This window comes from Gossypium arboreum, chromosome 9 (genome assembly GCF_025698485.1).
Source record: "Gossypium arboreum isolate Shixiya-1 chromosome 9, ASM2569848v2, whole genome shotgun sequence".
NCBI lineage: Eukaryota > Viridiplantae > Streptophyta > Magnoliopsida > Malvales > Malvaceae > Gossypium > Gossypium arboreum.
In genome coordinates this window covers 1,476,569-1,501,386 of record NC_069078.1, presented here as the reverse complement: position 1 = coordinate 1,501,386, position 24,818 = coordinate 1,476,569, and the positions used below count along the sequence as shown (strand labels likewise).

The window sequence follows — 24,818 nt, the reverse complement described above, 5'->3', positions numbered from 1 at the left end:
TGTTTATGGGCTGGGCCGGGCTCAACAGAAAATTTAGGCCCGTTTGCTATTCTCAGGCCCAACTCGACTTGAAAAATGGGCCTAAAATTTTGCCTAAGCCTAACCCGAATAAAAATACTAAAACTCAAGCTCGACCTCCACGTTTTAATTTTTATATAATTTTAAAAATATATAATACATAAAAATATTAAAAATCTTAAAATAAATATTTCTCAATAAATTGAAAATAAATTTTAAAAAATATGTATACTTAAATAACTCTAAGATAAATGTAACTTAACAAGAAAATGTGAAAAATAGTAACAAAATTAACAATAAAACAAAAGTTATACAATATCCAAATAATAACAACAAAATAGTAGCAACATAATTGTGAAATGATAGCAAAATAGTGAAAAAAAAAGAAAATAATAAAAAATAGCAAAAAACAATAAAAAATAGTAGGTTTCTTTTGTTTTCATATTCCGGCCGAGCTCGGCCTAAAAGCTTATTTTTTTACCCAAGCCTATTTTTCAGGCCTATACTTTTACCCAAACACTCCCATTTTTCGAGCTAGTCGGCTCGGCCCATGGACAGGTCTAGTACCACTGCCTATCATTTCTGATTGAGACTCAAGGCTTACCTCCAGATTTTGGGGTAAATTACATGAGGCTTTAGGTACGAAACTGAATTTCACCACTGCGTTTCACCCCTAGACAAATGGTTAGTCTAAACAAGTAATTCAGATTCTCGAAGATATGTTGCGATGTTATATTATTGAATTTGAAAGCAACTGGGAGAAATTCTTACCATTAGCTGAGTTCACTTATAATAACAACTATTATACGAGTATTGAAATGGCACCATATGAGGCCTTATATAGATGTAAATGCAGAGCTCCGTTATATTGGTTCGAGCTAAGTGAAAGAAAAATAGTCGAGACAATCTGATTCGGGAAACAAAGGATAAAGTCAGGATTATTCGAGATTGTTTAAAGGTTGCTTTTAATCGTTAGAAATTATATGCCGATTTAAAAGAAAAGACACTGAGTTTCAGATTGTGGATATAGTATTTTTGAAAATCTCGCCCTGAAGAAAAGTTTTGTTGTTTGACAAAAAAGGGAAGCTCAGCCCAAGGTTTATAGGGCTGTATGAGATTCTTGAAAGAATCGAACTTGTAACGTATTGTTTAGCCTTGCTGCCAAATTAGAAAAGATATACAATATTTTTCATGTGACAATGTTGCATAGTTATCATTCAGATCCCTCACAATATGATATCTCCCGACAAGTTGAATTACAACCTAATATGTTATATAGTGAAGAACTAATAAGAATTTTGGCTTGGAAATAAAGGAACTCCGAAATAAACGAGTACCATTAGTGAAAGTTCTGTGGCACAAACACGGTATTGAAGAGGCTACATGGGAAACTGAAAAGTTTATGAAAGCACAATACTCGAATATGCTCTCAAGTAAAAAAAAAATTAAGGATGAAACTTCCTAAAGAGGGAGAGTTGTAATAACCCATTTTTCAGTGGTAATGAAAAGGGCAATTTCGAAACCCTGTATTCTGATGATCGAGTCAGTAAATATTATTTAATAATATTTACTAGTTTAATATAGTATTATATTGGATTTTGATATGATAAATTTGCTAATTGGACAGTTAGTTAAAGTACAAGTGGTTTGACCCTAAAGTCAGTGGTTTTAGAAAATGAGGTACAATGACTAAATCGTAAAAACTGTCAAAGTTTGTAAAAATTACCATTGATGTATGCTTGAAGCTTTTGTGGTTATTTGGTTAGATTTGAAGCTTACATATGAAAAAGGACTAGTTTGTAAAGTAAAAGTTGTTAGTTTTGAACTTAGGGACTAAAGTGTAATAATTTTGAATTCGGCATGAAATTTCTATAAACATAGGTTTTAATGGACTTTAGAATGATGGAATTGAGATTGATTTCAAAATTGAAGCACAAATTTGAAATTTTTGGCATATTTGGTTTTAGGACTAAATTGAAATAAATGCAAAACTTGAGGAATTATTCTATGGATGAAATTGAATTGTCTCATAATTTTATTATGTTGTTAAATGATGTTTGGAATAGATAATTCAATTAAATTATGGTTTAGATCGATATTTACAACAATTGGAGGATATACAAAGAAAAGGGAAAAGTACTGAATAGTCCTTAACGCCTAAACCGTTGTTGTTTTGCCAGGTAAGTTCATACGATATAAATAATTTTAAGTTGCTATTAAATTGTATCTAAATGCATATATATAAGTTCTATTGAAGGTTTGGATTATTTACAAATTAGTACATAAGTTGTAATTGGATTGAATTAAAATGAAATGGTATTGAACTTTAATGTGGAGATAATCCTAATGAACTTAGTAAAAGTCTTTTACACATAGTTATAGGTTGATTTCCGATGATTTCATGCTCCAACATTTTTTTGTGAATTCGAAGATACATGTAACACAAGTTTAGCTCGGACAAGTAACCTGATGTCATTTTATAGGTTTAGCTCGGATGGGTAACCTTACATATATATATAGCCTTGGCCAGCTATTTATTGTGTCAATAAAGGTTCCTAAATAGGTAACCCAACACTAATGTATGTGCTTAGCTCGAAGTAGCATCAGATCTGATATGTACCTATATATTGAGTTCTTTTACAATGATTCATCAGGAAATATAAAAGATATGAAATATCGATACTAACAAGTGATGAATAGAAATTCGTATGTGAAATATCTTGACTAAAATTTGGTATATTACCATTTGGAAATTATAAATGTGATTATGTACCAAATCTCACCTTGTTGAAGCTGTTTTATTATGCCCTGATAGGTGAAATTGTTTTGCATAGCGATTTGTATATGTTAAAATGATTAAGGTAAGCTAATTTTTTATATTGTATGAGCTTACTGAGTATTTGTAATACTTACTCGTTGTTACTAGTTTCTCTGTAGATTTTAGACGTTTAGAACGTGTCAATCAGATCAACAAGAATCTCACACCCTTCGTCTTTCGATTCGGTAGACTTTTTTTTGTTTCAAACTTGGTTATATGTGGCATGTACATAGGAGTGTCAATGGTTGTAATGTTAAGTATGTTTATGGTATAAATAAAGTTTTAAGCACATATGGTAACTTATGAATGTGATTAAAGGTTGTGTTCACAACTTTGACACATTGTAATGCAACATGAATGATTAAGCAAAAATGGTTTTGTGCATATGAACTAATTTGTAGTATGAATTGTATAATGTTATGGAATTGTTTTTAATGATCATGTTCATTTTTAAGATTTGGTGTCAAATGTGGCATATTGGTTAAATGATTAGGGAAATGTTATATGGCATGTTTTGGCATGGTATTGACATGTTTTGGAAATGTTTTAAATGTTGTCAAAGGCATACATAGGCATACTTGGTAAGTCGATTTGAAACAATATCAAATGGACATATTTTGGCCAAAACAGGTTTCTCATCCCGACGTCGAGCTTCTCTCGTAACAACATCGACCAACAGCCTGTGACGTCCTAATGTCAAGTGGTCCGTATCGTGACGTGACAGAATTTTGGTGCCGTCACGACGTGGGGAATGCCTCATCACGACATTGGCCCTATATTTTTTTCAAACTTTATAATTTGATCCTTGTTCAATCCCGAATCAACTTTAGAGCTCACGTAAGCTCATGTTTGGCTTGAAAAAGGTTTAAATTTTCTCTAAATGACTTATATTATGATTGATATTTATTTTTTATTTGAATTATCCATTAAAGGTCTGTGACTGTTCTATTTGTACTATAGTATTTTGTAGCTCAAGCCCGGCGACCGGGACGGACTAGGGGCGTTACATCCTGAACCAAGACTTGTCTGATATCAACTCATCTATCCTAATACAAAATAGATATCTAGACGTGTTCATAACACCACATACATGAGACTTCCTACTGCAGAAACATAAGGAACCTTTCTCATATGCTCTTTTCCTTCTACTGTCTTAGAATAGTTCTCTAAAAAAAGATGAAAGCTCATCAGTACACCATTCCTATTACTAAAATATATATTATATTCTATAAGGATAAATATCAAAACTCTACATGAACTTTGATCCAATGTGCAATTATTCACATTACACTTTGACTTTGGTTCAAATATATACATATAAATTTGATTTAATTGTACACATTTAAAGAAATAAATACAACAATTTATTTTATATTTGATAAGTATAATTATTTGTGTACGTAGTATGTAAAAGTAAAATGATATTAAATCAACAATGATGTTAGTCCTTTATGAAAGTTTAATCAAATCAAAATATCGTGTATAAAATTACACAAAATCAAAGTTAATATATAACAGTTCATATTGAACCAAAACTCGTGTAGTTTTGAAATTTATCCCTATTCTATATATTGTAAATATCCAATTATAAATAAATTTAAAATATTTTACCTACTAAATATACATATGCACATTGAATTAATTTAGGATTACATTGTTGCATACAAATTTATTCAAAGGTTTAGCTTATATATATTGAACCAAAACTCATGTGTAGTTGGATGAGGTTGACAAAGTGGTTTGCAGCTCCGACTACTGGATCAAAATAAATATTTAAATTAAATTAAATTAAATTATAAATATTTTTAATGATTTTTAATATATTATAGTTTTCAAAATTATTATAATTTATTATTATTTGAAAATTGTATTGCCAGCAAAAGATGCAAATGAAAACACTACTACTAATTGTTGGGGCATAGTGGATGCAACCCATTGGGCCTCCAACACCCCTGAAGATGAACCCTCAGAAAGGACCTACCACTGCCACATACCTTAATAAGTGGAGCAATCTTGAGAAGTGAAAAAGCTTTAAGAGAAATGCTGTTAAGGCAACTTTGCATTGTTTGAACTGCCTATTCTAATAAAAATACAAAACAACCATTGCTCTTAGCTTTTCTACCCTACCATGATCTTATACAATGTAGATGCAAGAGGAATAAGATGCATAGTGTGGGAGAGAAAGGCAACAAGTGACATTCAATAGATGCAAAAGATGACTATGATAGAGCTATTTTCTCCTTCTATTAGATGATGTCCATTGTTGCTGCAACCTCAGTTCAAGCTTTCAACTTTTCCTTGAAAGTCCCACTAACAATTTTAAGGGTGTAAAAAATTTTGATAATCGTTTTCAATTTTGCTGAGTAAATTTATTTGGTTGCTATTTTAGGTTGGTTGCAAATGTTAGGTAAAACAATTTAATCTGTTTGGATTCTGTTTTGAAAAACTAAATTCAAATTAACCAAATTAACCAACTTTAAATATCTATTATTTTAATATAATTTAAAATATTTAAATCTAACCCATATTGAAATATATTATCCGAGCCTATATCAAAATAAATTCAACACACCCAAATATATTACCTAAACTCAAACACAACATATAAAAAAAACATGGTAATGTTGGTTAAGTCAGATAATTAACTAAAAAAAGTTGGTAAATCGATTAAAATGACCAGAAAAATTAGATTTGGTTTATTCAATTTTATTCATAAAGTGGGTTGATTTTGATTTAAAAAAAAAAATTGAAGCTAATTAAGTTGATTTTTGAATTTTTTTTGAACCAAACCAATAAAATTGAGCGGTTGCTCACCTCTAACAAATTTGATATTGTTTTACAAATAATTTTTTTTTGAAAGTTTTGAAAAAAAAATATTTTTAATAAAAAATAGTATATTAAAAAACCTAACGAGCACTTATATTATGGATAAATTATACAAATGGTCACCCAACTATGCTCACATTCTTATTTTAGTCACCTAATTTTAAAAATTTTCAATTTAAGCACTAAAATTTCTATTCGTGGCCATTAAATTGATAACATAAATAATGGTGTGACCTTTTTCCAACTGGTATAATAACATATTTAGTCCTCAATACTTTCATATTCTATCAATTTGATTCAAATCTAAATAATTCAATAAATCAAACCATTCACATTTACAAGTTCTATTAATTTGATCCCCAAACTTCCTGACCAAAACTTTTAGCATTTAAAACTGACGCATTCCACATTTATAAATTTGTAAAAGAAAAAAAAAATTCTCTGCAAATATAACATACTTGTAATATAAATATTTTTGAGGAATAAATATAAATGTTATATTTATACAATAAATATACAATTTATTAAACCATATTGAAAACCATATAAATATATAACATTTAAATATAATTATAAAATAAAAATATATTAATATAAGGAAAGAATTATACTAGAATTGTTCAAATATTGAATTTTGACACTTTTCTATAATTATTTATATAATTAATCTTTTAAAAATTAAAATGTTAAATTGTTCAATATAATTATATTTGTCAAATATAAATTATTTTAAACGATCAAATAGATTTAGAATATTATTTTTATTAATACTTGATTATATCAACCCTATCATGTATGTGAATGAAATTTTTGAGTAATGGTTGAAGTTTTTCTACCTTAAAGATTTAAAGTTAAAACTTTAATATTGTATTTTTAAGTAAATTATTTTAAAGATTTTATAAAAATATTAAAACACATAAAAACTTTTATAATAATAATTGTTGTTTATTAAAATAATATTTTAAACTTGATCTAATTAAATTGGTGCCCGGTTAACTTATGACCTAATTTCATTCAAGAGCTTTATATACTGTATAGATATATTCAAAAGTTTAAAGTTTTTACATAAAACAAATAATGCAATATTCTAGTTTTATTCAAAACTTGACAAAACATGATTTATATAAATAAAATAAAATAAAATAAAAGTGACGATTGAATTGTTAAAATATTAATGATACAACTAATCATAAAAATATGTAAGATTATTTTAAATTTATATTAATATATTTATTACAAAATATAAATAAAAAAAATTATGGACACATGTGGCTCTCAAATTAAAATAGCCTCTTTCAGTCAAGCCTTATGGTGGGTTTGTATGGGTGGTGGGGTGTAGTTCGTTTAACTTACTTTTTGTCTCACGCTATAGTATATAATCTCACCATTATCGTTGTTTTACACTAACCACGTGTAAATATACTGCCCATCCAAACCCACCATTAAACTCCTACGTGTTAATTATGGTACACACCCAATTTCTCCCTTTCCTATATGTAATAACGTAAATATATGAATATTTCAAATAATTTTAATGTAATATAAAATATTTTACATGTGACCATGACAACAAAAACTTAAAACATAATTTTTATATTATATTTAGCAATTAGAGATTTGTTTTTTTTAAGTTTTACAAATTGATAGAATTTGTAAATGTAAAAGATTAAATTTATTAAATTATTTAGAATTATGATCAAATTTATAGAACATGAGAATTAAATGTGTTATTATACTAATTAGAAAAAATCAAATCATTAATTTCGTTATCAATTTAACGATAAATGATTAAAATAAAAATAAATATAAAATTTAGAGCTTAAAAATCCGTTGAATTTATTCATAAAATCGACCGATTTCAATTTCTAAAAAATAAAGCTAAATTTTTCGAATTTGTTTTTAATCCAACGGACAGATTTATTCCTCTACAAAGATAAAATTTTTAAATAATTTTTTGGAAAGTTTTGAAATATATATATTAATAAAAAAATAAAATATTAAAAAAACCTAAGGAGCATTTGTATTATTTGGTCCTCGGTGGATGTGAGAGTGAGTTGGCAAAAACATTTAAAGTCGACAACATTGATAACTTAACCTCCAATCAAAACGCATTCATTTGCCTACGTGGCATTTTCAACTATGCTGTTCCCAGTCACGCACCCCATGAGCTTCAAGTTATAGATTTTGGACCTAATCTGATCTGATCTGGTCCCACTTTAAAATTACGAACCCCTTATCATACGCCACGTGTCCATTACTGTAAACAAAATAATTGTATTTTGTTGTTTATATCAGAATTTCTTTTTCCTTCTAAAAATTCTCTCGTGCCTCTGTCATTTCACTCTACTTTCTTCTCTCACAGTTTCTAAAATAAACCCGAACAGCTTAAACTTTTCTCAGGAATCAATCAACCCCTCCCCCCCCCCCTCTTTTTTTCCTCTTTGATTACTGCTTTTCATTTCTGGGTTTGTTTTCTTTTTTTTTCTTTTGCTGCTCAATTCTCTTTGCTTGTTAGCTTTTCTTCAAACTTAAAAAAAAAAAAAAACAGAGGAAAGAAGTTTTTTCTTTTTTGTAGTTTTTCTTAGTTTTTAAACATGGGTTTTCAATTTTTTATAGAAAGATTTGTTCTTTTGCATGGAAAAGCTTTTCCAAATAAATCATGAGTCAAATAGATTATCTTAAGCTTCATTCCTCTGTTTTTACTCTTTTTAAGGACATGGAATAGTATATATTAATAATATATAATTAAATAGTCAATTAATACTTTATTTGTAGTTAATAGAAATCTGGGCTTGTTTTTTTATTGGCTTTCAGGGCATCTATCAGCTTAGCAATGAACCACTGTAGTTCAGATTGGAATTTTGATTCTGATCTTCCAATCTCCAATCAAAAAAATCTCTTGGGGTCTGCATATTAACTTTTTTGGATTTGCTTTTTGAATCTTTTTTGGGTCTGTTAAAATTATCTAATCATTTTATTTGTTTGGCCAAATTTGCAGTCAAGATAATGAACTAGAAGAGCTTTTATGGCAGAATGGGAAGGTAGTTTTGCAAAGCCAAACTCATAAGAAACAAGATGATGAAACAGTCTCATGGATCCAAAACCCTTTTGAGGAATCATTTGAGAAAGAGATGTTTTCCAACTTTTTCTCTGAATTTCCAGCTTATGATCCCATGGATCACCAACATGAACAACAAGAGGATGATAAAAGTTTAAAACATAAGAACAATTTGATGCAAAGAGAAGTTAATGAACTTTCAGGAATGGCAATTGGGTCAAGCCATTGTGGAAGCAATCAAGTTCGAAATGATGGAGATCTTAGCAGAGGATCAAGCAATGGAATTGGAACTACATCCACTGGTTTATCTGTAGGGACATCTAAAGATGATGAAGATGATTATAATGGTGGCCAAGTTGAAAATGAGAAAGGAACTTCAGTTGGAGTCACTAGTAGCCAGAAAAGGAAGAACGGAGATGGTAGGGAAGATTATGAGTGTCAAAGTGAGGTAAAAACTTGCAATTTTTTCATTGTTTTGATCTACCTTTATTTGAAAATACATATCATCTAAGATATGAACATGAATTGTCTTATATTTCTTCAGTTTGCTGAAGATAAGCCAGTCCGACGATCTGGGTCTTATCGTCGCCGGAGTCGAGCTGCCGAAGTTCATAATTTATCGGAGAGGGTGTGAAAATTACATAGTTTGATAGTTTGATTACACTTAATTTGATGTATTTGTTGATATTCTCATTACAATTGCTTGAAAATGAATACTATGCAGAGAAGAAGGGATAGGATCAATGAGAAGATGAGAGCATTACAAGAGCTCATCCCTCACTGCAATAAGGTCATTTGAATTCCATTGTTTCCATGGAGATTGATACATGTGTTGAGGGTTTCACTCTTTTACTCAGTAAAAAAGAAATTTTTGATGTGTCATCCTCTAAATAGCCAATTGAGTACTCGAATAATAAAAGTTTTATGCTCGGGGTGCTTATGATCAGTTTTAGCTTCAGGTTTTTGTCTCCCTACTCTAAATGGAGCTCAAACGAATTTGCGGAGTTTCGACAGGAGCGCCTAGATTCATCAAGGAAATATTTTATCATTTTGATTCGAACCTATGCTCTTAAAAGGGTGTTATTATCACTAAGACTCTTTATGGAAATGTGCTTCATTTCCATTAGTAGGAATCAGACCTTCAACTATATTATTAAGGAATAAGGTGAGCACCCACTAAGACCCTTTAAAGACATGGTTTCGAACCCCATCAATGCCAAAATGCTAAAATATTTCTTCAGTGAACCTAGACACTCCCGCCAAAACGTCATGAATCCCGTTGGACTCTCCTCGGAGTTGGGAGACAAACCCAAGGCTAAAATTGAGCACAATACATCTACTGTTCGAGGGCTTAATCGACTACTTAAAGAACGACACTTTAAAAATTTCTTTCAATAAGAGAATAAGAGAATTGACCCCTCAACAATTTGATTTGATGCAATTAACTGGTCAGCTTTATTGAATTCATCTTAATGATGCAGACAGATAAAGCATCTATGCTAGATGAGGCCATTGAATATTTGAAGTCACTTCAATCACAACTTCAGGTACACCAATACTGTCGAATCACTTGAAATGATCTTTCAATAACTTTGTCCCAAAGTCCGTTAACAGTATGCTCTTAAGTGTTTCAGGTCATGTGGATGGGAAATGGGATGGCCCCAATGATGTTCCCTGGAATCCAACATTATATGTCCCCCATGGCAATGGGAACAGCTCCACCTACAATGCCTTCAATTCAAAACCAACGTTTTATTCAAAATCCCACTTTTTCTGAACAATATGCACGTTTTTTAGGCTTTCAACATATGCAAACAGCTTCTCAGGTATCACCTGTTTATCCCCTTTTGATTTATTGAAATGATCATCTTAAGCATCCCCACTTATTGTGTTGCAGCCAATTAATATGTTTGGTTATGGCTCCCAAACTACACCTCAAAGTCCCACGGTATTAGGCTTTAGCAATGGCAGTAACCAACTCAATGGAGGAACAACTGCTGCCAATAACACTTCTCTAAGTGGCAAGATAGGTAAGGTTCTCAATTATTTTTGTATAACTTACATATATATACATATACGGGTAAAAGTATTATGGAGGCTTCTGTACTGGAAGTCAGATTATATTTTTCTCTTTCTGCTAAAAAAATTAGTAAATTAATCATTGTACATTAGATTAAAAAGCAAACTTGTATTTATGTTAAAAATTTCATCCATTTCTAGTATTAAAATTTAATTCATGTACGTCAATATGAGGTACACGTGACACGTCAAATGTCACTATTTGGTTATTCTAATAACGGTAACTTTTTAATAATACAAATGGATGAAATTTTTAACAGTCTAACATATAGAGGCTAATTTACCTTTTTTTTAGTAAAGGGAGTAAAATGCAATATAACTTGTAGTGTATGGACTTCCTGATACTTTTATCATATATATACCCGGTTATGCATCATACTTAAAACTAATTTGGCAATAGGTGGAGAGGTTCAACTTGAGTGCAAAACCACTGCCAATCTGGGATTTAACTGATGTGGAATTTCATCACTTGAACAAGTTTGATCACTTGTAGTATGTACAAAGGAGGTTACCATGGAAGCTTTTATAGAAGGAGTTAAATTGCATTTTGTCTTACATCTTCTCTTATGATATTCATGTCATAGAACTAGTATCAATTTCATCTTCTCCCAAAATTAACCTTCTCGTTGGCCCCAACTTCAAAATATTAGGGGGCAAAAGTACCATGGAAGCCCTTGTATTAGGGGTTAGATTACATTTTGCCTCTTTTATTTAAAAAATAAGCACATTAATTTTTATACATTAAATCAAAAAACAAACTGGTCCTTCTGTTAAAAAGTTCATCCAATTCAACTATTGAAAACTAGTCATTGTAGGCCATATGAGGTACACGTGATATGCCATGTGTAATTCTTTTTTTATTCTGTCATTCACAACAATTTTAAACAGTAAAATGATTGGAATTTTTAACAGGAAAGATCAATTTGTCTATTTCTTTTTTTTTTTTAGAGTAAAATAAGTAAAATATAATCTAACTTTTAATGTATTGTGTTCCATGATATTTTTACTAATATTAGGGATTGGCAATAAATCTTATCTTTGTGCATGCAGTACACGTATATATAATATGAACCCTCCATGCCCAATGTATTTGCTAATCATTCGAATCAAATGTGTTACGCTAGTCATCGTAGATGATCTATATCTTTATAAAAATTAGATTTTCCGTTCTTTTTTTCCTTTATGCTTTGAAAGCACTTCCTATTTGAATTCCTTAAATACTAAAATTATCAATAAAACCGTTTTATCTTCCTCTATTTGATAGTGATAGGTTAACAAAAGAGAAAGCAAAATGGACCATTAACAACTAGGTTGAAGCCGATACTTCTTAATATATATACCCATGTCATTGAATTTGGTTAATTGCAATATAATTTCAGGATGAAAAGCACATATCAAATTGGCTACTTGGGATTTTGACAATAATTAAGAAAAGCAAGTGTTTTTTTATTAAATTTTGCTATTACTCTCAAGTTGTGGATTTAATCTTACTTTAATATAGTTAATTTTAATTCTTGTGTTTTTTGAACTAATCAATTTATCCTAAAGTGCAACAATTAAATATGTACTTTTAAATTCAATTACTAATCTTGTACGATGCGTACAATTGTATGTTTAGTCCATATTCTCAAATTGAAACATTCTAAGTCTTTATACTTTTCAAATTTTAAAAGTTTAGTCTTGACACAAATGACAGTCGTTAACTGAATTTCTAGTGAGTAATATGTAGAAATAACAAGTTAACATAATATTATACATATTAATGTTTGTTGCATCAAATTTTGAAAATAGAGAATTTAATTTAATGAATTTAACCGTTATTATTTGGGGATGACTGAAATTTAAAATATAAAAGACAACATATATTAAAATTGAGCAAATTCAAATAAAGAGATTAAATCCACAACTTTTGTAAAGTACAAGAACTAATAACAAAAATTAAGTTTTAGGAAAACCCAAAACCCGGGATATTTGGCTTTCACCCAGAAGACTTAAACTATATTTTGGGTAATAATTGTAATTTTTAAGGTTAAATATAAAATTGGTACTCTCAAATTAGTACTTAAGGTTTTCTTTGTCCTAGATTGGTACCCAAATTTTTTTCGTCAACTAATTTGATACTGTTTTTAACACCGTTAAGTCTAGGATAGGTGGCAGTACCAGACAATGGCACGTGTTATTAGTGACATCATGATGATTTCATCATATAAAAATTAGATTAAAAATTATTAATAAATTTAAATATATACAAAAATGATAAAAAAATAACTTTTGAACTTTTCTAACGTCGATTTAAAGATCCGATCGTTGAACCATCTTGTAACTTTGACCACGACTTCTCCTTGATATGTTAAACTTCTTCACCAGTCAGATCTTTCAAATAGGTTTCATCGCTCAGATCTCTTAAATGGGTTGGCTATTACAGCCATAATAGTCGGTATTTGACTCTTTGCCAAATCATTTTCTGCAACCATGGGATTTGAGGATCTTGGTATTATAAAGGATTGAATGGTTGATTGATGGAGGTTAGGAATTGATGGTTCTTGTAAGCAAATAAAATTGTTGCATATTTGGGGTTTCTTTTTACACAATTTCAAATTTGAGTTTTTTTTTTTTTTTTTGTTTCTTGATATTCTAATTGGTTTTGGGATTAAATGAGTTATGTTTTTTTTTTTTATTGTTGCTGAATATCCATTTCAAGTATTCATTTAATTATTTTATTTGTTTGCATGTTTGTCTATTATCTTGAATAATGTTCTTCAATTTTCTTCAAAATTATTTACATATTGATTCTCAAGTAGGAAGCAATCTCGTCCTTAGGCTATTTGTCTTGTTAGGACAGTCATAAAGAATCCTCTCTTCCGCGAATAGAGAACAATTGAGAATGGTCTATTCACATGAAAAAAATCGTCTCTTTGACATCTAACGTATTCTAACCTAAATCAAAAACAAGCCCAATGAGTTATCTTCTCTGTTCTAATAAGCAAGCCTAGGTCAATGAAGAGATCTTAGAACATGCTCTCTTTAACGTGAAAGAGAAACTCTCAGAATAAAGACCCAGGTTGAACACATCGAACTCAAGTAGAAAACAAATAATAAAAACTCTTGTAAGACAAAGAAATAAAGCAGGAGATGGTAATGCAAAGAAAGGGAAATGGAACAAATTCGATGGAAATATGTAGAAAATTTGAGAATTTTTTTAATTTATCATTTATATATATATTTTTAGATTTTTAGATTTAAAAAATTTATGATATTTAAAAATATATTTATTGATTTTTAATTTTTAAATTATGACATCATCATGATGTTACTAATAACACGTGTCATTGTTTGGTATTGACACCTACCCCAAACTTAATGATATTAAAAAAGTACTAAATTAGTTGACGGAAAAAAAGTTTGGGTATTAATCTGAGACAAAAAAAAAATCTTAAGTACCAATTTAGGAGAAGTGGACAAGTTCAAGAATCATTTTTATATTTAACCCTAATTTTTATTATCTATTTTTCTAGGATGAAATAATGGAAACTTTGGCTGGTTGGATTCATTTAATATTATGCTTTTCTATGATAACATGATGATATTTAAATTGACTGAAAAACATGTCCATGCATATGTATGATAAGAATGAAATATAGTTTAAAGGAAAAATGTCGCATGTACTTGTCATGACATTTGTAATTATTCATGATTGAAAACCATAAATAAAAACCTTGCATTTTTTTAAAATATTGAGTGGGAAAAGGTCTCTAAACAAGACCTACGATTTCCATCAATGGTCTCTTGTGATGGCATGATAATTTTCCTACCCCACGGTGGGTATTGCCATGTGAACTTTACTGAGAATATTTCCTTAAAAGAGACAACTAGTCACACATGTTACTTATTGAGGTATGTATTAACATGTGAAATTCACTGAAGAAGTTTTCCTTTTTATAGAGGACAACTAGTCACACATGTTACTCATTGAGATTATCCCATGATAACTCATTTATGGTACATAGTATGATAGATGTTAAGTTGATGATTATACACTCAAAATCATTCTAATTAAGGAACTTCCCAAGAGCTTTACTTAAGTTAGAATGATGGTAAAACAATAAGCGATTATTAGTACAAGTGAATGTTTAAAGGGTTAGGTTCACTTATTGGTTGGATTGAAATTCATTTTCTTACTAGTTGATTAAGAATGGAAAAGAAATGAAAAATGACTCCTACTCTCTTACTAAACATACTTACTGAGAACAAACTGAATAAAAATAACTATAAGAAATGGAAAAGGAACCTCATGATTGTCTTAAGATGTGAGAAACTCAAAATAGTTCTTGATAATAAATGTCTAACGGCCACTCAAGTTGAGGCTAGAAAACATTGGGAAGAGTATGATGAGATAAGTCATTGCTATATATTGGCAAGCATGACCAACACTCTTTATAAGCAACTATAGAGCTGTAAGATTGCCAAAGCAATTTTAAACAAACTAGAGGACATGTTTGAAGGCCAAGTTTCCTTGACTAAACAATAAATTATAACTAGTTTATGAATACCTAGCAGAAACTCGGAACTCCAGTCAAAGACCATTGATAACGAGCCCAATCTGAACTAGAACACACAAATAAGGATAGTATTCAAAAGCTTGTCCAAAAACTTTGCAGGATTTAGAGTTGCATATAACCTTGGGAACAAGAATTTGACGCTTACATAATTCATGAAAGAATTACAATCTTATGACTTGATGTTAAATGGCGGTAAATCGGTCCAAAAAGTAGAAGCAAACTTAACGATTGCTTCTTTCTCTAAAGTGAAGGGAAAACATGCTAAAAGAAACAAGGCTAAGTCCTCTAGGCCACCTAAAGTGGAAAGGAAGAGAGTCAAGAAGCCTAAAGACTTATTTAAGCTTAAGTGTTTCTTTTGCAACAAGAAATGGCACTTCAAGGCCAACTGCAAAGAGTGAAATGATTACTTAGCCACTAATGGCAAAGATATAAACTTTTTATGGTAGAAATTTTTTTAGTGGAGGATTTGATAGAGGACTAGGTCATTGATTCTGGAACTACTAACCATGTGTGCTTTTCTCTATAGGGGTTCAAGGAAACGAAAGATCTTAGAGATAAAAGTCTATCATCGCAGACCGAAAATGGGATAAGTGTGGGAGATGTTCATTTTTATTTTGATCATTTTAGAAAGATTATGTTGAAAAATGTTCTCTATATACCTAGTTTTATAAGAAACTTAATTTCTATTGCATGTTTATTTAAAGATGACTTGATCATGACTTTTAATAATAGTGATGTAATATTTAGAAATCATATTTTTATCTGTAATGGATGGATGTTTAATAATCTCTATTTTATTAAATCAAATATGTACACACTGCTTGAAACTGAATTAGCAAATAAAAGACTTAAAACATCTTACTCTCACAAGACGTACCTTTGGCATTTGAGACTTGATCATATTAACCAAGAAAGAATCACTAGACTTGTGAAAGATGACACCTTAAGTTCGTTTAAGGAAGTTGATCATCTACAATGTGAATCTTGCTTGGAAGGTAAAATGACTAAGTGATCTTTTAATACAAAAGAAACAATGGTCATGAAACCTTTAGAACTTGCACACATTGACGTATGTGGTCCCACGAACATCAGTGCAAGAGGTGATTCTGATTATTACATAACCTTTATAGATGATTATTTTATATATGGATATGTGTACCTACTGTATCGCAAAAGTGAAACCTTTGATAAATTCAAAGAGTTTCGTGCAAAAGTGGAGAAACAACTAGATTTACCCATAAAGACACTTCGGTCTAATCTAGGTGGGGAATATTTATCAGATGAGTCCTGATAAAAGGACGAGCACAGAGCAGGATCGTAAAGTTTTTCCAAGTCACGGATTTAACTTAGAACTCTAGACGTTCGAAAAGAAACTTGGATTTTAAAACAACCTGAAATATAATCGACTCAAAGTCAAATAAAACAATTAAAATAAATAAATAAATCAAATAGAACAATAAATCAAGTATTAGAACAATAAAAAAGAAAATAAATAAGATAGATGGAAAAGATAGAACGTGACGCGTAGAAGTCCTAAGAAGCCTTGGAAACAATAAAAATCCATAACTCCCTTCAAGCGGCTCTAATTTCTCCTCCATGAAATAAAAATTGGGAAGAAAAGTTTGAAAATGATTCCCGCAATCTGAAAAAATTGTTAAAACTCTTTTAAAAGAAAACTTAAGAAAATTCTTGAAAAGAAAAACTCAAAGAGAATTTATTAACTCAAAAGAGAAGTTATTGAATAATAATCAAATTGCTTTTTGTGTACAATGTAAAGGATTTATATAAGTTAGCTAAATAAATCTAAATAAAACCCTTAAATATACTAGAACTCAAATTAACCTAAACAAGAAGTAGTTTTAAACAACTTTCTTATTGACATAAAATTCTTAAATAACTTAAAATACTTAATAGTTATAAAAAATTTGTATTAAAAATAATAATAAAACAATAAAAGCTGATAAATACAATATTGGGCTAATATATAACAAAAAATAAACCTAAAACTCGAACCCAATATGATTTAAACTCAAATTAAAAGCCCGAAACTCGTAATTCCCGTCATAATCCCATCCAAAATTCTGCTCACATAGTCTTCACTAAAACAATCATAACTTGAGCTCCCGAACTCCAAATCGAGTGATTAGTGCATTTCAAAGCTAAGAGATAGATGTTTGAACATCATGAGACATATTAACCAAGAAATACCTAGATCCTATCCAAAAAGTCATCGCAAGTTTGCTGATTCCCTAAACATAAAAACTGGCAGCTATAGTGAATGAAATTTAATAAATTTCACCCATTTTGTGCATGTATCATTCCTCATTTCCTCCAAAAGATTCATCATCACATATTGCCTTTGATCGAATCTTGATTTAATTTGCTTGACCTTTGATCTTATTGTTGAGCCTTGGGGTAGTGTAAGTCCATCACATCCATGGGTCTAAAATTGGGCCTTGAGACTCACATCATTCCCTTTCCTCAAGAAGATTTGTCATCGAATCTTTAGTTGCATAAAAAGAAAAGAGATTAGAATTAATAACAAGAAAATGATAAAAATACTTACCTAAGCTTTATTGGACGCCAAAACTATCTCAAGGATCAAAGGCATATTTCGATCCTTGAAATCAGCTTCAATCATGGACATCTCCTTTAAAAACAATGTATCAACACTAAACAAATAAATGTTAGGCGCATGAGGGTACAAGTAAAAAATAACCTATAACTTTATTTTAATATGCATAGTCATCCATAAGAATTTCCAACGATGAGTCAAAAATTTCACATAAATATAAAAATCAAGAAGTTTAATATTATTATGTAAAAATTCATATTTAAAGTCTTAAGGTAGAAAAATTTGTTGCAAGATCAAATGCATAAGGTTCTTTAACAAACCTATCGAATGCAACAAATGTAAGCTTTACATACTTAGATAAACCCATAAAATCAATTGAACTTTCAAATCGTTGTTTATTAAAACTTGACCAATGAAAAAGCATGTCGTAAGGGAAAATAAAATTAGTAGCATACTTATAAAAAATATTCAAGGTATGCCTACATATTTCAATTTTCGATGTATCATTACTTTTCTTACCTTCTAGCACTTGTAGTGAATTATCAATGTTCAACTTACCTCTTTCCCACAAGTAAAATCGTCTATCGACGGTAGAGTAATATAATTTAAAGCTCGTTAATGGACCCTTAAAGTTCTGTAACAAGGAAACACCACTAAATAAATTTGAGTTAGAGTTAGTTAAAACATAATCGTTTTTCACTTTTGTATGAGTATTTTTTTGCTTTTCATTTTCTTTTTTCACTTAAGAACTCTCCAATTTTACGTCATATGGATTTTCACTCGCCAAATTTGGAACATTAAGTAGACTTTTATCACTCAAGGTCTTTTTTCTCTCAGTCTTTTCACATGATTCTTTCTCACTTCCCATATCCCCCTCACAAGTACTATGACTATTTCCATTCAGTATAGTACATCTCAGTAGGAGAACATGACGTTTCTATCTAATCTACTTTATGGATTGAAGGAAAAAATTCTCATTATCATCTTTTTCCGATTCACAAAGTTTGTCATCACAAATCTCTTTTTCATTAGAGTAAGAGTCAAGAAAAGGAACAAAGTCATACTTATTTTCTTCTCTAGTTGGATATTTAATTGGACATCAAGAACCCTGATGATCTTTTGAACTACACCAATAACATTTCACAATAGGTGAGAGATCAGTTGTACCCCTCCTTTCGTTTGGCCATATCTTCTTGAATTACTCATCAACTAATTGGTTGACTTGAACATGGCATCGAAGTTTCATTTTGACCTCTCTGTAGTAATGAGAAGGAACAAACGCTTTTGCATCACTTGCTTCAACTCATCCCATATTTCAATTTCCTTTCATAGTTTTTTTGACGATTAATTCCAAGTTGAGTCCACCAACTCAACGCATAATTCAAAAATTTAAATATCGCCAATAGGACTGTTTCTTTTTCCCAACATTTATAGTAATGAAACACAAGTTTAATTTTTGGTTCTCACTCACAATATACCTCAAAATCATTCTTTGCACGAAATTGTGGAATAAAAAACTTTGGTTTAGCTACAGAAAGCTTGCCATGATCATGTGTACCCAAAGTTTAATAGTGTGCCAATATCCTCGTCTACTAGTATTAGAAGGAGTACGAGGCTGTTCATTGTCCCTATCATCATCACTGTCACGAGCATAAGACCATCGGTTCGAAGAAGTCTCCAAATGAGTAACAACTTGAGTTAGCATTTGAATTTAATTGGCAAACTGATTAATGTTATCTTTTTATTCCGTTTGACACTTAGTCACATTGGCCTCAAATGTATCATGTACCTCGTTCAATTGTTGATGTTGATAATTTACCATCTATACAATATTCTCAAATGTAACATCTTGTTCTTTGTCATCAAATGGTGTCTCATCGTGGTTCTTACAGTTACGAGAGTCACAAGTCATTGTGAAAGCCTTAAAAAACACAACACTCAAAAGAAAAATTAAGCAAGCCTAACCTTATGAACTCAGAAATAAAATTAAATTCTCAATGAGGTAAGAATTAATCTTGTGAGTATTTTAAAAATGGTTATATCAATTTAGCCCAATACAACAATCATATAAATATAATGGGGGCATTTGATAGAGTCAAGTGCATAGCCTTCTCCACAACCATTTCTCAAACAACTAGAAAATGGTACCTGTCACTACCTCGAGGGTCTATCCACTCTTTTGATCAGTTTGCAAGATGGTTCATGAGTCATTTCTTAGCCAAAAAGATGATCTAGCAATCCCTAGCTTACTTGATGACCACTGGTAAGAGGAAAATGAGTTCTTTTGTGATTATGCTCGACGGTTCAATGGAGCCACCATGATCACGAAGAGAGTCACTGATGAATGGGTAATTCAGGATTTTATTTTCGAAACAACCCATCAACATCTAAGATTCATCATCATTAGGAATACTCCAAGAAAACCCATTCATCTTTATGAGATAGTGCATAAATATTCGGAAGGGAAAGAGGTTGAGAAAGTTAGCGTCAATACCTCTGCCTCAACACCCTAGCAAGCTAATCCCTCACGATAGTTGCCTTCTAGGAGATTTCAAGGCTACCAGCAGTCGAGGACTAAATCAAGAGAAGGTGGGCATGGGTATGGGCATTACAACCTACCAAATCAGGGAAGTCATCAATTGGTGAATAATGTCCATACCACGGACCGCTAGGGACCCATCCGTAACTACAAGGAAGGCCAAGATTAGCAATCCCAAGCTTCACACAACTAGTTTGGGACTTATCATGAGCTCAATTACTTCCCAACCTAGATTTTTGGCCAAGTAGAATATCATTAAGTTCTTGAAATAGCCCCACATCTTCCGCCCAATTAACATCGCATTAGCTTCAATCATCACTCTAGGTACCACAATGTTAGAGGTCATTGAATGAAGTAATGTGTGCATATCAAAGATGCTATTGAAACAACAATCCAGAAAGGGCATCTTAAGTAATTCCTATTTCAAGAACCTTATCAGCCAAATAGAGCTCATAACAGAGAAATAGGGCCGCCGCAACATTATGACAGAGGAAAGAAGCCGGTTAGAGGAATTATCAATATTCTAGTGGGAGGGAAGCATGTAGACTAGTTGCTTCCAATTTAAAGTAGAAGGCTCACATGGAAAGCATCTTGTCAATTTTAGCCACGTTTAAAAAACCCAAGCGCTCCTTCTAAGACCTTCGATTCTCAAAACAAGATGAAAGAGTTGTTTTAGATGTGGAAGGTGAAGACCCTTTGGTGGTCTCAATTAATATACCCTCTTTCCAAGTCAAGAGGATTCTGGTCGACACAAGTAGTTCAGTAGATATTTTGATAGCCAAGGCATTCTACCAGATAAGGCTTAAGGATTCACAACTCAAGCCCGCAGGCCTAGTTTATGTCTTTACAAATCAACTTATCGCAGTTAAATGATCCATTGTCCTTCTAGTAGTCCTAGGAAACTGTGATCAAACCATCACAAAAAGGGTGGATTTTCTAGTAGTTGACCACCTAGTAGCCTACAACACTATTTTTAGGAAGCTAATCATGAAAATGACGAAGCTAGTGGTGGCCACCTTTTGCATGAAAGTGAAATTCCCTACTCCCACAAGCGAAAGATACATAAAAGTTTATCAGAGGACAACTCGAGTGTGCCATATTGTTGACTGTCTCTCCCTTACTCTCACAAATGGAGGAGAGAAATCAACACTAAAACAACAAGAAAATAATCAGAATATATACTATCATGTGGCGTCTGCAAGTGTGACAGGTCAATTGTAATATAATTGTACAACAGGGTATGGAGTACTCCAAGGATCGAACCTATAGGAGTCGACAATTGAACCAATTTTAGCTACAAGCATGCACAATAAAGAGTCTAACTAACTAATCGCTAAACAATATAGTAAGTCAAACCATAAATTCCAGAGTAATTATACTAATTTGCGAGCTAGCTACAAATGATTAAAATATAAAGCATGCAAAGTTACGAAATTAATAGATAAGTAAAAAACGATGGTTGATTGATTTCGATATGGTTCAACAATCCTCAAATTAGGGTTCACCAATCCTCAAATTAGGGATCTAAATTGCTTAAACTCCTAAAATGATTCCACTTTACCTTTCAGTCTCAATTTTACCAAATTGGACAAGTTAATCTAGCTTATTTCTTGATCTCACCGGCTAACTCGAGATTAACGAATAGATGCCTAACAAGATTATCTATTGGTCTCACTTGCCTAGACTTTCCTTTAGGGGCATCAATTATAAATTTTTAGGTTTATTCAATTTAGTCCAATTTATTGCATTTTAGTTACTTACTCAAAAATCAGCTTACCCATATTTTCATCAATCGACCCCTTAAAGTTTAGTTACTCATAATAAAAACTAAGCTAATAAATAATAAAGAAGAAAACATGGCAATCATTAACATAAAGTTAACAAGAAAATTAAAGTTTTGATTTTTAACCTAAAAGCTTAAAAGAAAGATGAAGATACGCATTAGCATCAAAATAAAGAACCATGAAACATTAAAGGTAAAGTTTTTAACAATTGAAACTAAAGGAAACTAAAATAACATTAAACAAGGAGTGGAATGTCATTACAAGTAAAAGAGATAAACTAAAATTGCAAATAAACCCTAGTTACAGTGATATCTAACTTAACTAACTTAAAGGATAACAAGAACAAGAAGAAAAATGTAGCAAAATAAACACTACAAGTATGAAGAAAGATGAAAAATAAGAAACCCTAGAAAATAAAGAATAAACCTAAAAGAAAGCTAAAGGAAAACTATCTAAAACTAAGCCTCTTGTGTGTATCCTCTCTCCTCAACCAAAATTGGTTGCTTTAGCAACAAAATTTGACCTAAAATTATTGACCAAAATGCCTCAAAACATGCCTTATTTGATTGGTGTTTCGATTGGACAAAGACTACCCTTGGTGTCATTTTTTTCCCTTCACAATATTGATTTCACGATACCCAAGGTAGGGTGTCGCAATATTAATGACAGTTTTGAAATGGGGTGACCTTTGGCATATGGATATCATGATACCCAAAGTGGATATCGCAATACCACTATAGGTGATATTCATTTCGGGCATGTGGAAGACGTCGCGATGTCCATGCCTCAATGTCATGATACCCCTTTCTTTGATAATGTTTTTGCACAATTTCGAGCCACTGTCAAGTACTTACAATAGTCAATCAGACGTTAAGGCCCCCAATGACACAATTGGCCAATTTGAGACTCAAAATGAGTAAAAAGAGGCATTTACACTTATTTAATCAGAAATCTAAAAACTATACTAAATTGAAAAAAATATACAAAGGGAAACCCTTCAACAAATCTACAACAAAACCCAGTCAAACCTAGAAAACTTCAAAGTTTGGAAACATTTTTGGGTTGTTTCCATTCAAAGATCACTTCTATCTTCTTTAGATCTACTTAAATACCCTCTGTATACCACATGACCCAAAAACATAACCTTCTTAAGTCAGAATTCACATTTACTCAGTTTGGCGAACAAATTGTCTCTCAGAGGATTTGTAGAACCTTCCTAAGGTGTTCATCGTGTTCGAGTTTGGTTTTGGCGTAAACTATGATATCATCAATAAACATAACCATGAACTGATCAATAAAGGGTTGGAAAATTTGGTTCATTAGGTCCATAAAAGTGGGCGTTGGTTAATCCGAATGGCATCACAAGGAACACAAAGTGGTCATAACGGGTTCTAAAAGTAGTTTTGGGTACGTCCGCCTGTTGGGAAATGTGCTCATATTGTAGTAAACATGTAATTATTTTCTACGTATTTAACAATAAATAAATAAGTTTCACATTTCACTGTTATGTATTTTGCATTTCTGTGTTTCATATTTTACATGCATGGCGAAATTGTAACAAACAAATATTAGCTTATTGATTATCTAAGTTCAAATTAATGATAAGTGGCATTGTAAGATTGTTTACATTGCGAGAAAGACAATTACTTTAGTAGATAACCTAAACAAGTCTGTAATCCCATAAAAGAATCAAAGTGAGTATTTGATTCAAATACTGAGAAGGATTATTATGTCGTCTACAATTCCAATTTGGGAGATGACTAGTCTTGGCTATCGGAGCAGCTGACTCCATGGTAGAGACATAGATGTATTCATTGGCAGAATGATACATTGGACTAGATCCAAGATGAATTAATTCTGAACCTGTTTGTGAATAAATTCACTTGTGACATTAATAGTGTGATTTACATAAATCTTAAGTTAGTCATTGACCATTCCTATATAACTCTTATACTTTGATATAAGTGGAGGCTTATGCTCTAAATATGATCAAGTCGATAGTCGGTATGTTAGGTATGTGACTTGTGTATGGCATGACTTTACTAGCAAAAGTGGAATTCAAAGCTCAACTAAAAAGTTAACGATATCCTCTCATTGACATTGTGTGGATTGATCAACATGGAACGTGGCCACGGGTTACTTGTTCTTGAATGAGCAACTTATCATAGTCATTTGTTGACAGTGATCATATTAATCATTAAGAATTAATCATTAAGAAGACAGAATAGTGACAATGAGATAAAATAGGATTGTATTGAGTGAACAGATTTAACTCAAAGGAATCAATGATATCATATGAGGGTGACACACACATGACAAGATCATTGGATAAAGTAGTTGGATGAATTGCTTTCTTAAAGAGTATACAATAAGGAGTTTTCAATCATGATAGTTCTTGTGGACTGACTCCATGATTAAGTAACTGTGAATTATTGGAACAATGCTTCTCGACAAAATTACAATTACTGGAGCCTAATTGTATATGTTCAATTGGTCATTCTGCTAGCTCAACAAAAGCTCGATCTAACTACATTTTGGCTAAAAGAAAATTCTACGACTTTG

At 31.2% G+C, this 24,818-nt stretch overlaps 1 protein-coding gene and 1 long non-coding RNA gene across 3 annotated transcripts in view; both read left to right on the top strand.

The window, feature by feature from the left end:
- Window positions 1-24,818, top strand: part of LOC128280733 (uncharacterized) — an 88,058-nt gene that overhangs the window by 27,730 nt on the left and 35,510 nt on the right. The window lies entirely within an intron of this gene.
- Window positions 7,987-11,715, top strand: LOC108455997 (transcription factor PIF4-like). 2 transcript variants are annotated; one of them, XM_053019039.1, is made up of 9 exons: window positions 7,987-8,127; window positions 8,477-8,566; window positions 8,661-9,168; window positions 9,265-9,348; window positions 9,445-9,510; window positions 10,202-10,267; window positions 10,355-10,546; window positions 10,618-10,750; window positions 11,200-11,715. In XM_053019039.1, the coding sequence occupies exons 2-9, from the start codon at window positions 8,496-8,498 to the stop codon at window positions 11,250-11,252; spliced, it is 1,173 nt and encodes a 390-aa protein (XP_052874999.1). In that variant the 5' UTR covers window positions 7,987-8,127; window positions 8,477-8,495; the 3' UTR covers window positions 11,253-11,715. The 2 variants fall into 2 exon arrangements, with proteins under 2 accessions (XP_052874999.1, XP_017610078.1); XM_017754589.2 differs by having other exon boundaries at window positions 7,993-8,566.